General features: G+C 39.5%; 1 protein-coding gene across 4 annotated transcripts in view; it reads left to right on the top strand.

The window, feature by feature from the left end:
* The window catches only part of LOC112114134 (neurabin-1-like), a 68,783-nt gene that overhangs the window by 9,949 nt on the left and 44,297 nt on the right, over positions 1–14,537 (top strand). For all 4 annotated transcript variants that reach the window (XM_024211069.3, XM_024210736.3, XM_024210818.3 and 1 more), the window contains exons 3-9: positions 612–744; positions 1,604–1,724; positions 3,326–3,430; positions 3,568–3,688; positions 4,264–4,413; positions 6,142–6,195; positions 8,454–8,683. In XM_024211069.3, the coding sequence (XP_024066837.1) occupies positions 612–744; positions 1,604–1,724; positions 3,326–3,430; positions 3,568–3,688; positions 4,264–4,413; positions 6,142–6,195; positions 8,454–8,683 (914 nt within the window). The remainder of the gene's footprint in view (positions 1–611; positions 745–1,603; positions 1,725–3,325; positions 3,431–3,567; positions 3,689–4,263; positions 4,414–6,141; positions 6,196–8,453; positions 8,684–14,537) is intronic.

The raw sequence follows: 14,537 nt of genomic DNA, 5'->3' as shown, positions 1-14,537 counted from the left end.
CAGACAGATTTTTGTCCCAGATCCCTAAGTGGCCCCCTCAAGGATTGAACTCACAACCCTGGGTTTAGCAGGCCAATGCTCAAACCACTGAGCTATCCCTCCCCCCATGGTTATTCATTAGTGTTTATTATTACCACTTTATTTTTAACAAACATTCAACTGCAGTGATTACTAAATATAGTAATGTATGTAACATGGTATTTCCTTTTTCTGGGAGACAGTTCGAATCTCTTGCAAAATCAAACTGCATCTGTTCATAGCACAAAGTGATTGGCAGATTATGCTCTTTTTTTTATAGCGATCTTATAACGGCTCTATAATAGCATTTCCTAGTTATCTAAGAGGAGAGAAGCATGCCTCCATGAGTTCTGGTGCATATTTGTTTCATATCCAAGTAAAAAGATGCTGAAGTATTTGGCTTGACACTTATAAATATTATCCCCTCTGAAACTATCCTATATATGTGATTTGAAAACGAAATCCTGCAACCTCTTTATTATTGCTCAGATAAGTTGAGTGTGTAGGACAATGAAATAGTTAGGTTGGCTTTCTTTCTGATATTCATGTTTGAGTCAAAACTGCACTAAAATAAGATCTCTTGTCTTTCTAAGGTTTTCAGTACTTACTCAAATGAAGTTTATGATAGACGTAATGAAGAGGTTGACCCTGTGGCAGCATCAGCAGAGTATGAACTAGAGAAGAGGGTGGAAAAAATGGAAGTGTTTCCTGTGGAAATTGAAAAAGGTGCAAGTTAAATGTCAAATAATTGCTTGTGAAAATGATTTTTCTTATATAGGCTGAAGCCATTTGAAGTTGTATTTCTACTATGTTTAGGCCTCCATCCTTGAAAGACTTGCGCACATGTTTTACTTTGCATCAGAATAGTTTCACTGAATTAAGTATTTATTGTAAATTGTTGTCGCTCAATGACAATTTACACCAGTCTGAGGATCTGGCCCATAATGCATAAAGTACATAAGTGTTTGTAAAATGGGAACCCTTTTAGCTCAAACCCCTAAAACTTTAGAATTCAATCCAAAGTTATCAGATACTACAGTGTGGGGGCTTCCGAAGTTGGGCGCCTAGATAAAATAGTAACATTAAACTCTTTTCACAATACACAGACTTTCATAATGGGGATGTAAAGCTTTTGCTGATCTGGATCATTTTAATTAAGTACACCTCTACCCTGATATAACGCTGTCCTCGGGAGCCAAAAAAATCTTAGCGTGTTATAGGTGAAACTGCGTTATATCGAACTTGCTTTGATCCGCCGGAGAGCACAGCCCTGCCTCCCCACCCCCCCCCCGGAGCACTGCTTTCCCGCGTTATATCCAAATTCGTGTTATATCGGGTCGCATTATATCGGGGTAGAGGTGTATGATTTTGTATTAGTCTGTTGGGTTGTAATCTTACTGGAAACAGGCAGTCTGAGTTATCTTTATGTTGCAAATATTACTAATGGGGAGACACAGCAAGCCAGTGAGCATGTTAGATGAAAACAAGGAATAGCACGTGCATTTTTATTGATGACTATAATAATTTATGAAAACTACCTTTTAAAATGTGTTGTGGCTAATGTTAGAATTTTTGAGTCCCATAGGTGACAGTGGCCTAGGCATTAGTATTATTGGAATGGGTGTTGGTGCAGATCAGGGACTGGAAAAACTGGGAATTTTTGTAAAAACAATAACTGAAGGTGGAGCTGCTCAAAGAGATGGACGGTGAGTTTTCATTCAAGTTGCTCATACCATTTTGCTAACAGATTTTGCAAAAATGATTTACAGTCAAGGACTCTTCAGTAAAATATATATAAAATGTAATATAGTAATTCTCTTTTTTTAGATGTACAGCATATGAATTATAGAAACCTGGAATGCAAAAAACTGATAGTATTATGCTCTTAAAATATTATGAAATTTAATCAGATAACTAACTGCAATTTTCATTGAATTTAACTTCTCAAATCTTATTATAAATTATTCTAATCCCAAAGTATAGGAGGACATATTAAAATATGCTGTACTGTATTATCAGACATCTCCGATTTCTTCATCTTCCATTGTTTTGGTATTCAGTTAAGCATGACAAAGCCTTAGTAGACATATCAAGTTAAATATCAAAACCCTAAACATGTTATACCTGTTAGCTAGTGTAAATCAGCACAGTGGTTTTGACTTAAGTGGCATTAGACTGATTTACACCAGCTGCAAATCTCACCCTTTATCTTCCATCTTGTACACAATTACTCTAAGAAAAAGAAGAGAAAGAAATGGTTTCAGGCGTAAGCCAGTCACTGATTATCTGATTAGGAAGAACCTTCCCTTATGGTAAGATTGTTCAATACTTATCCATAACAGGGTTTCTTACACCTTCCTTTTTAGGCATTTGCTGTAGGCTGCTGACAGAGCATAATAGACTAGATAGACCATTGGTTCGATCCAGTTTGCTAATTCCTATGTCTAATGTTGCAAAAGTTAATATTTGATTAACTTCATTTTGGACTTTTTTTTCCCCCCAAGTCATGTGACTTAAACTGTGACGGTATCAGTAAACATACCTATGAAGTCTACTCCAAAATAAGCAAAACTAAATCTAGATTTCTCTGTTCACCAAGATAGTGGTAGGCTTTAGGTAAGGGCATTTGCAGGGCATTTTTGTCCACCTATGCCACTTACTTTACTGGCAATGCCTGTGAAAAAAGGTGGCCATTTATTTTTCTTGGCTTACCCACCCCTGCATGGTGACATCTTTCGACTAATGCATTGATCTAGAAGCCGTAGTATGGTACCTCTTGAAAAGACTATAATTTAATACGCTTGTGATACAGTTATGTCTTCAGAGGTAGGAATATTTTATTTATGAATTCATGTGACTATCTGATTGCTTCAACTTTCTTTTCTGCTTTTTAGTAACTATATATCTCAGATCCCCAAACAGTTATCACCTTTACAAGGCACAAGTTAGGTTTGCCTACAGCAGCAATGAAAAAACTTGCAGTATATGCATGTACAAAACATTCCCACAAGAATAATGTTGACAACTCAAAATGCCAGTAAGAATGTAAATTGCTGAAAATATCAAGGCAAATATAAAACAAATTAAAATAGATTAATTTCATAGGAGTCAAGGGACAGGAGATCAGTGTTTTAGCTGTTAACCTTCTGGGGCTCAACAAATTTGTCAAATTAAATACTGCAGAATTTAAAGGGATATTCATCACATAGAATTAATAATAATTTCAATTTACATTGTGCAGATAATTTGTTAAACCAAAATCTTTTTGTCAGCTTTATTGCTAAAGATTGAATGATTTGTCTTGCAGAATCCAAGTAAATGATCAGATTGTTGAGGTTGATGGTATAAGTTTAGTAGGAGTAACTCAGCTTTTTGCAGCCACTGTGCTAAAAAACACCAAAGGCAGTGTGAGGTATGTGTTTCTTTATATATACGTATTTTATAATTTAAAAAATACTTGAGAATAAATTGTTCATTGTGTAACAGGCTACCATATATTAAACATACACTTGCCCTGTGCTACCGTTTAATTTGTTTTTTTTCTTATAGGTTTCTAATTGGAAGAGAGAAACCTGGGACTCAGAGTGAAGTAGCTCGTCTTATCAGTGAGACGTTAGAGCAAGAGAGATGCCTATATGAGCAGCACTATGCCCATGATGATACAGAACAGGTATAGCTACCAATAAAATAGCTATATAGTATATAAAGTAATTCTATATTTTTAATCATGACTTGGAAATATTTTACAAAAAATGGACTAAAGGTTTTGGAACCAGACAACCCAGGGATAAAAGTGAAAAGGTGCAACTTGATTAAAAATGATAATAGTAACATATAAACTTTGAAATATCACTCCATATAATAATGTTACTTAATACATTCCCAACAGGCCTCAGGTTGGTATCCTATCTGAGCAGGACACAGTCTTCTGGGAGAAAACTTCAAGGGAACCTGAAGAGAGGAAGTTAATTTTAAAAATCAGCTGTCATTTGGGATAGTTGTTTCTTACTTGCCCTTTCTGTTTGGGGAATTTTTATATAAAATGTTTGCAGATTACCTTAACAGTACATTATAAGTATAAGTTGCTCAACCAACAAGGGAAAGAGGACAATTGCTAGTCAACAGAAGTGATGTAATTATGATTTTGGGTTATTTGAAGACTGTATGTTTAAGAAAATAGAGTTTTGCCATTAAAGAAAGGTCTGTGGTTTACTTCAGTAAAGTAATGTTTTTATATCTTGTTAGGATGATGATTATGATGATGATGATGATGCTTTTGAGTCACATTTACATGGAAAGTCTGTGGAAGTCTTTTATCTTCCTGAAAATGAAAATGAAGATATGAATTTGCCACTGGATATGGATTCAGCACAGTTTCTTCTTAAATTTAAAGAGGTACAATAACATAACCTAGGTTTCTTACAAATCTTATGTGGTGTGCCGAAGAGCATCTGGGTCTTCTAAAGTTGGTATGAATCTCCTTTGTGCCCTGTCTCATCATATTCTTCTTTTTCCTCTGACAAAAAAGGCCTCTTGTAAATGACTTTTCAAATTTGGGGATTTTGTCAAAATTGACGTACATAAAATTCAAAATAAATGTTTCAGAAGCTTAAAAAAAAGAAGCTTCCAGAGCATTGGATCAAAAGACGTTGACTATCAGAAATTATAGGGCTTTGTTTATACTGCCTTCCCAGTGTACTATGGTCCCAGCTTCAGCTGATACATTTATATGATGAGATTTATTTTTACTTTTATCAACTTTTCTACTCAAACTAATACTTATTTTCACATATTCCAGATATAGGAGTAACCATCTTCTTTGGCTTGATTTTTCTGTCTACCCCATCAGTGTAGTGTGGGAGTTCTTAAAAGGATATATGAGGCAAATCTAGGAATATTATTCCTATACACTAAAAAAAAATTGAGGGTATCTGAACTATAGTCCTTTTCCCATAATGTGATTAACACGCTGTTTTGTAAACAAGTATGTGCAAAGTTGATTTTTGCAGACTGCTTTTTGGGCAAAATATGCTCTGCATAAGAGCTATGCCACCCCGTGGTGGCAGTGGTGGATGCTTCTCCCTACTTGCTTCAAATACTTTCTAATGAGGATTGGATTTATTAGAGGCTTTGTGAAGCTGATTTTCTTGGTGATACTGAGGGAGTTTGGATTCCAGACTCCAGACTGGAGACCACTTCCAATGTTATAAGTTGGGAAAGCATGGTGAGAATCTGATAGACCATAATGGGACATCCATGCATAAATACCTTATACACTTGGGGATATGATGGGAAATGACTCTAGGTGGAAGTCCATTCTCTATTGATAGTGAATCTAAATCAAGTGTTCAGACTCATAATTTCACTTGTTTCAACATACTTTTGGTATTCTGTGCCTCTAAGTCACATATCTTAGGTGAGATTTAAGAGCTGAGAGGTTGTCTTCAACAAATTTGCTATTGGCCTTATGTATACATACTTAATAGTAGATTTCTGAAGACATACTGTTGTAATTGTGTTCTTGACTTAAATGAAGCCTTTATGTACCCCTGTAATCTACTGAAGTCTCTTAATACCGAAGTCTTGCTCCTTAAACATACAGCTTAATGTAAAAGTACTTCATGATGATATTCTTTATGAACTTAAATAAAAAGACCCAGCACTAATGTATTTTTCACTTGACTGCATTTACTACTTGCCCAGTTACAAAGCATTACTGACTTTCACAATTTTTGGCATGCTCACTTCATTTCAAACATGATTTTAATTTGCTTGCTTTTTGTAGCTATTTCCATAAATTAATTTGTGAATTTTTCAAATACAGATGTCCATATTTGTAATAAAAAAAATCAAATCATGACCATCATAAGACCTTATAAACCTTTTCTTCTTAAATTGGGAGCTTAATTTTGGAAAAACATATAATGTGTAAGAGCCTGGTCTCCTCTTTTATTCTGGTGAAAATCATGAGTAACTTTATTGAGCAAGTGAATGGATTTACACTAATGTAAAACTGACTTAAGTGAGAGGAGAATCAGGCCATAAATATTTAGTAACAAACCTTGCAATCTTTCAAATATCTTTCTGTATATTTCTTGACAAAACTGTTACATTTCATTCTAGCTACAATTAAAGCATGCAGTAACAACAGCTGAAGTTAACCAACTAAAAGAGAGAGTAAGTTACTTCTTTTAAAGTTTTGCCATGTTTAATGTTCACATTGTTCATGATAGGATTAATGTTTAGAGGAGAAAAAGTTGGAAACCGAATGAAGGTCAGTAAATGTCTATTTTAAGGCTAGGGCACCATGTACTTTGGGCACACTAGACACAAATTTGTAAACCTAAATTCTGGGTTACACAAATTGAAGAAATTCTATAATAGGATAAAATGCTTGAATAATATTGTTTAAAGTAGAATTTATTGAATTGAATAGTTCAATGGATAGAAACTTGCCTCAGTTCAGTATTGGTGTTTCATAAAAATTAGGTGCCTTTGTGTAGAAATTAGAGAGCAGTGGATGTATTTGCCACTTTGGGGCAGTGGTCACTTCTAGGAAGGAGTTTTTGGAGTGTTATAGGAAGGGGAACTGGGGTGGAGATTCCCCCGGCCAACCTCCCCCTGATGCAAATACACAAGCTTCTTGGGTGAGAGGGCACACCATATAACTTCGCTTGGGTGAGGGCTAGCTCAGCATTCTTACAGTTTCTGATTGTTCTGGGAAAGGGAAGTTTTTGTCTCCTCTTTTCCATGTTGTTGGGAGAGGTGGGGACAGAGAGCTGTGAGCACCCGTTTTCTTATGTGTAGAAACATTGGTCTTAGGGTGTGGAGAAAGCAGCGTGTCTCTACCTCATTCTTCTCAGTGAGCCAGGTTACAACCAGTTCTGGTGAATTTTGGCCATTTACTGCTGTCTCCAGAAGGGCATTCATCAGCCAGTTAGTGGTGAGAAAGTCATTCATCAGCATCCTGTGCAGGTGACAATGGTGCATGCTGCATATCGTTCAGCCTCAGCACAGAAGCTAGACAACTGGGCCATGGCCATGTGTGCAAATACACTACTTAGCACACAGATATTTGGAACTATAGAACATTTCTTTATTAACTTGTTACATTTACATTCCAACATGACAGAAGGGAAATCAAGAGGAGAATTATTTTTAAACCAAAAAGACACTACTTCTCAATCAAGCATGAGATGGAACACTAAAATGCTGCTACTACTAAAATTAAACAGGAAACTTTAATAAAAAGATAAATCTAGGTCCTAGTCCTGCAGTTGGCCTCATGTTGTTAGGCTTTGAGAAAGTGTAGGGATTCCACACATGATGACCTATTTGCAGGATCGGGGCCTTAGTGACTTGCTAGGGAATCTGACAATGAGTAGGAAAATACTGAGGCAGAGGAAGGGGAAAACATATTGAGCAGTAGTGTCTGTACCTTCTTGTGTGTCTGTACCTTCTGTAGATCAGGGGTTCTCAACTTTTTTCTCTGAGGCCCTCCCCCAACATGCTATAAAACCTCCATGTCCCAGCTTTGTCACTACTGGTTTTTTTGCATATATGGTAGATTAAAAATCAGGGCTGGCATTAGGGGGTAGCAAGCAGGGCAATTGCCTGTGGCCTCAAGAGGTTGGACTTTGGCTTTCTGCCATGAGCCCCAGTGAGGCCAACACTGGCCCGGCTCTCTGGCTTATTTTGGCTGACCTTCTGAAACCTGCTCGTGGCCCCCGGACTCCTGGTTGAGAACTGCTGCTTTAGATAAAAGTACTATATTCTGTTGACATTCTAGGGCTAGAGGTTGATTCAGTACCTTTTTCCTTGCATGTTTGCTAGCAACTTTCCAGAATGACTTCCTTTCCTTTTGGGAATTAAACAGTACAGAAAACTCCCATTGGCTTCAAAGTGGAAATGTGGTGTCATCAGGTGCATGGTCTAAGATCAGAATTGAAAAGCAAGTAGTAATTTACAAGTTGGCTTATTCTGCTGTTTTAGGTAGACCTTCCTCGGAAAAGTTAACAGAAAATTAGATATCCGGCAAGGTTAATATAAGCTGAAAACCAGGGTTCTTTTTATTTTGGTATCTGTTTGGCAAGAAGGTACACTAATAAGGAAATAGGCTGGACCAGCTACCTTGTGTGTTTCTTCCACTTCTGTACGGTGTGGAAGATTTTTGACTTTTATTTCTAAAACTCTCACAGCATGGAAAGTGATGGATGTATTGAAGTGATATCTATATAAAGAGACTTAAAACATTTTAGGTACTACTGGATGAAAGGTTGTATACCTATTCAAGGTGGTCTTTTAATACTGCTGAGATTTGGTTAGTAAGTTAGTCGCTATTATCTACTTACACTTGTTTAAGCAGCTGTTTTGATTTTTAACTTTTATCTTAAGATCTAGTTCTTAAGGATTGTTCTGAATGTTTTCCTTTCAAGTTAAAAACTACTGAAGCTGAAAAAGTTGAATGGGAGTCAAGTAAATCCCAGCTTCAGCAAACTTTAGAAGAGAGCAAAGAGAAAATTAAGAAGTTGGAGACCTATTGGTTAGAGGCACAAAGTTTATGCAAGACTGTAAATGAACATCTTAAAGAAACCCAGGAACAGTATGATGCCCTGGAGAAGAAATACAACAAGGCCAAGAAATTACTTAAAGATTATCAACAGAAGTAAGTACACTAAAGTGAAATAATTTCATGAAAAGATTTAAAAAAACTGGTCTTTTTCTTGGTTCCATCTGCCCGACATAGGCAGAGCTAGTAGCAACACCTCTAGTTAAGGTTGCTTAGTACTCTCCATTATAAGATCCTGTTTCCAGTTGCTTATAATTCTTCCAAACTTTAACCATTCAGGCTGAATTTCTCCATGCCACTAGTCTGCCAAAGGCTGACTTTTTGCGGGGGAAGTTTCAGCAAAATGGTTCAGCTTTTTCTGCGAATGCAGGTAGGAAAACATATATTTTCAAAACAATGTTAAAAATTCTAACAGCGGTTTAGTTGTGTGACATACCATGGTACAATCCAGACTGAATAGCTGTGTCACCTCTGCCCTCTAACCTGGGATGCCCTTTAAAATGCTTTGTTGTAGCCTCCAGCCTGGATTGCTCATAAACAGCCTCCAGCATGCAAGTCACTTCCAGCTATGTCTGTGTGTGTGTGCTGCAGCCACACTTTGGCTTTTACCAGCTTTTATCAGCCTTGGTTACCTCACCACCCTGCCGGGTGACCCCAACACACCCCCATTCTTATTTCTCCCCTCCCCCCCGATATGCATGTCCTGTACTGCCCAGCCCTCTCCTGAACAATGCAAGTTTCTATGAAGTCTGTTATTTCTTTAATAGAAACTTTCCACCACAAATGGAGTTTCCTGGATACTTCAATTTAAACACTGGATTAGATCAAAAAGGTTTTATTAACTAAAAAGAGAGATTTTAAGTTAGTACAAGTAATGGGGCTAAAAAGTCAGAAATGGTTACAAGAAAAATAAAGATAAAACACAAATGGTGCCTATCTTAAACTGTGTTAAATTCAAAGCAAAGTTTTCTCACTACATGCTCTCAACAGTCTTCGGACAAAACTTTTTAGGTCAGGACCCCTTCTCCTAGAATCCAATGAATGCTTCAACCCTAACCCTATGTGCACTGAGTATGTTGCAGCCAAGGGCTGCAGTGTCTGAGCAAGACTTTCCTTCAGTTGTTACCCCTGGTTGCTGTGAATGCCATGGGCAGTGAGGGAGAGAGGGGGGTGTCTTGGGGAGTTGGCCCTTCCTTTTTATAGTTTCAGTACCCCTTTTGAAAAACATTTCCAGCTGGGTATCAGGAGACAAAAAAGTCTATGTAGAAGGATGTTCCCTGCTCCTTTTTTCTCATCTGTTTGAGCTTTCTTTCTCTCCCCTTTCTGCTTGATGACTCTGTTTACTGCTTAAATGCAAATTAAGCAGAGCGCACATTCATTTATTTAGGACAGACCTGTTTTGCCAACTTCTGTTTGGGTAGGGCTGTGTTTTGGAACATGTGTTGTTAATATACAAGGAAATCTTAACTTCACATACAACGTTGCCCCACATATTTTATTAGGACACTATTGTCCAGCAAATTATGAATTTTCAAATGATACCTTACAGGCATACTTGTACAAAGATTATTACAATAGTGTGTAGGGTGTGGACATGGGTACATTCACAAGAGAAAGTGTAGACCCTCCATGTTTGGAAGACAGACTTGAAATTAGCATGTAAGTTTTCTTGTGTTCAGAGAGGTGCCTCTTGTTATCCTGTGAAAATCCATCCAAATTTGGTCAACTTAAAAGTTTTTGAAAATTGCTGTTCACATGTACTCTATAGAGATTTGTTTATAAGATGGAAGCAAAATTTTCTAAATGTTCTATGAGCACTGAGTATGTTGCAGCCAAGGACTCCAGTGTCTGAGCAAGACTTTCTTTCAGTTGTTACCCCTGGTTGCTGTGATATCAGGCATTGGATCTGAAAGTAGGGAGGTTGTCTGTCTGTCTTGTTCTTGCAGCGTTCTCCCTGCTGGTGTCCCAGCAGCGTGGAGGAGAAAAGAGCAACAGCCTGACTCAAATGCAGAAAGGAAATAAGCAGGAAGGGGGAAAAGAATCATATCGTGAGTGGGGGATGGGTCTGGCTGTATACTAGCAGTGGGGCACAGAGACAAGCTGAGGAGCTAAGAATTGGGGACACTGGAGCAGTGCCAGAAGGGGACATACTGCCGGGGACAGGGCTGATGGGTCCGTAACCAATAGACATAGTCTTTGTCTAAGACATAATCTTATAGAACCCAGGATTCCTAAGTCCCAGCATTCATGTGCTGTCTAGCAAATAGTTGTTAGACTTGCAGGCAAAGTGTGTCTCATCCTGCACTAATGGCTGGTCCACATGGATAATAACTTACTACTACTACCAAATACTATGTTACTTCAAGTGGTAGAAGGCTATTGTGTGGCTCTAAAAGTTTCAACCTGTGCTAGTATTATTGTAGCACATAGAAGCAACAGTCATGAACCAGGATTCCATTGTGCTAGGGGGTATATACACAAACCAAAAAGACAGTCCCTGCCCCCAAATTGCTTATAATGACCCATATGGGGATAAATATAATTCCACAGGATTTAATTTATTTTTTCAGTTTGCTTGTTTAAAAACTTAGGAAATTGGATGCAAAATCCTAAATTAAAAGAATGTTAAGTTAATAAAGTCAAATACTCAAAACTTAGGAAATACCAGAGTTAAGGCTGTCTGTGCAACTTTTAATTCAGCCCTTTGTGCATATGCATTATGATAGTGTTCAATTGCATGATCCATACGGTTTCCCTCAATACTCCTGCCTCATTCATAGAATTGATGGGGGCACACGGATTGAATCGGGGTTCTGTATTGAAAGAGGTTGTTTATAGGACCTCTGCCTCATTTGTTGCAAAATTTGGAAGATGTGTAGTGAAAGAGGCAGAGGACTTCAGGAAGAGAAAGGATGGTCTCATGGTTAAGGCAACTGAATACCACCTGAGGAGTGGATTATCTCTCTGTCTCTGTTACAGTTTCCTATATGGTGCTGGGCAAGTCTTCTAAACTAGAATGTTCAACAGCCGGCACTAACTATGCTCTTTGTTTTCTGGGTGCTTATCTTGAGACACTTGGGACTTGTTTTGTAGAAGTGCTGAGCACTCTCAACAACAAATGTACTCAATGGGAGCTGTGTTTTGAACATATGGAGGGCTATGAAATGCTGAATACTCTAGGACCTGATTTTTCAGATATCACAAATTGAGCACCCAGAATTATAGTACGTACTTCTGACAATTTTTGCCCTTAACCTGTGCCTCAGTCCCCCATCTCTTAAATGTCGATAATAATTCCACCTTACCTCTCAAAATGTGAAAATTAAATTGTGGAGCGTTCAGGTAATATGGTGATAATTACCATAAAAATCCAACCCACCTTGTTCCCTGATGGCCCCCCGGGACCCCTGCCCCATCCACACCCCACACACCCCGCTCCTTGTCCCCTGACTGCCCCTGGGACTCCTGCCCCTGACTGCCCCCCACCGCCCCATCCAACCTCTCCCTCCTTCCAGACTGCCCCCCCCGCCACCCCTGCCCCCATTCATCCTCCCTGTTCCCTGCCCTCTGACCGCCCCATCCACCACCCCAAACTCCCCTGTCCTCTATCCAACCCTCCCTGCCCCCTTACCGCGCTGCCTGGAGCACTGGTGGCTGGCGGCGCTACAGCCATACTACGCAGCACAGAGCACTGGGTCAGGCCGGGCTCTGCAGCGGTGCTGCCCCAAGAGCTCTCAGCCCGCTGCCCAGAGCATTGCGGCGGGGCGCGCTGAGGCTGCAGGGGAGGGGGAACAGCAGGGGAGGGGCTGGGGGCTAGCCTCCTGGGGCAGGAGCTCAGGGGCCGGGCAGGAGCCGCGGGCCGCAGTTTGCCCACCTCTGGTCCAGAGGCTTGAGCAGGAAAGAGGCAAAATGGAGGTGTTTCCAGGACTTTTTATAGCTTCTGCCATGTGGAGAGAAATCCATTGTTTCAAACAAAGCCCTCGTCAGTGCTAGTGGAAAATTATAGGTACAAGATGGAGTTTGGAGTCACATGAGCAAGTCACATGTCCATGCATGACTTCACTTAGTCCTGGCAGGAAATTCCATTAACAGTGGATAGGTGTCTTCCACTGTAAGTTAAGTGTTCTTTAATGAGTCACTTAATTTGAATAGTCCCTTCAAGATGTGCAGGCTAAATACCTTGTGGGCATTACCCCAGGGGCAAACATTTGAAATACGGGTATAGAGCCAATACTCATAAATTCAAATACAAAAATGATACATGCATACAAATAGCATAATCATATTCAGCAAATCATAATCTTTCCATAGACATCTTATGTGCCACATTTTGTATAGGATTTGTTGCAAATATATAACAGTGGTTGCAACAATGATCTATATGGTCATATTTCAATCAGATAACATCATAGTTGCATTAATACTTTTCCTGTTTTTTCCCATAGTTTCTTTCTAACTGTGTTGTTTCTGAAAGAGAAACTCTTTGTTGCCTGGTGCTGAACACAATAGGGCCATAATCCCTGTTTGACGTCCCTAGGTGCTAAATAAATTAATTAATGGGGCATTTACTAATCAATTAAGTATTGACTACTTAACTTTCTTCTTCGAATAGTGTCCTTGTGGGTGCTCCACTGTAGGTATGTCTGCGTCCCTGCGCTGCTAATCAGAGAACTTTGCCGTGTCCGTTCAGCCCACCCTGTGCTCTGCCACGAGACTAACCAGTGTGTGTGAGCGAACCCTTCTCAATTCCTTCTCAACCATCCCGGTTAGAGACTGCGCTTTAGCTGTCCGTTCACGGATTAACTTTTTTTAGAATCACTAATCTTTAGCTTCCTTCTGAAACCTCTTTTCTTCCTGTAGTTTCTTTACATTTTTATTTGGCCATTGTCTAGAAAAAGAAAAGACTTTGTTCTTTCATCAAGCCCCAGTTTGGGGGGCTCTGTGGGCTGTAAGAAGTGTCTCAGTTGCAAGGAATTTATCCCAGTGACGGACGGACACTCTCAGTGCGTCTGCTACCTGGGAGAGAAACATCCCACAGAAGTGTGGTTTGTGTCAGCAACTGAAGCCCAGATCCAGAAAGGACAGAGAACCGAGGCTCAAACTCCTACCCACGGAGTCTGCCCTTCAATCACCCGAGCCATGGCAGGAGACCTCACCACAACCCTGTACTTCGAAGGGAGGAGATCCCAAGAAGCTACCCATGAGCCATTCACGTAAGGCCTCTAAGAAAAGGTCCATGAGTCCCCATAGCGAGTCCTGATTGAGCCGGAGATCGTTTTTCGCTCTATCTGTGATTGGTATCTAAATATCAGCCATAGCTTCCTAAGAGGCTGTGAATAGTCTGCTCTTTTTCAGATATAGCAACGGTCATTAACTCCTTTCTTCTTTCCAAGGTAGACTACTGAAATTTGATCTATCCCTGAAGTCCACTTGGAAGTGTCTGATAGTGCAAAACAAACCTGTGGCATGTTTTGAGTAGTTGCTGTGAGCGCACAATGCAGTTTCTGCACTTGCTACTTCTCTGAGTGCAGTCTGTGATGTTTACCTCTACTATGCACATCTAGAATTACCACCTCTTCCCTGTGCCTTTTCACACAATTTAAGAGTCTCTTGAAAGGTCCCTGCTCTGGAGCTCAAACATAACATGGATATGTCTGCTTACATTCTGGCTCTCAGCTCCACACTGCATTGTGTACACGGTTACCTCTGTCTGGCTGACCTGGACTATTATTTTCAGTCAGATTCTTTTAGTTGCTTGATTTTCTCCAGCACAGTGGTATTGCTGCATTTTATTTCACTGTAAGATGTTCCCTCTCTCCCCTGGGACAATTTGCTTTTGTCCTCCTCGCTTTCTTTGGTAGGCAATTTCAGAATAATTTTTGTTGTTGCATGAACCGCAGGCCATTACAGACTCACTCGGATGGGCGTAAAAAGGAAGTTGACAGGATAT

This window comes from Terrapene carolina, unplaced genomic scaffold (assembly GCF_002925995.2).
Source record: "Terrapene carolina triunguis isolate 2854851 unplaced genomic scaffold, T_m_triunguis-2.0 Scaffold62, whole genome shotgun sequence".
Classification (NCBI taxonomy): Eukaryota; Metazoa; Chordata; order Testudines; family Emydidae; genus Terrapene; species Terrapene triunguis.
The sequence above is the reverse complement of the archived record's forward strand: the minus strand, read 5'-3'. Positions and strand labels throughout refer to the sequence as shown.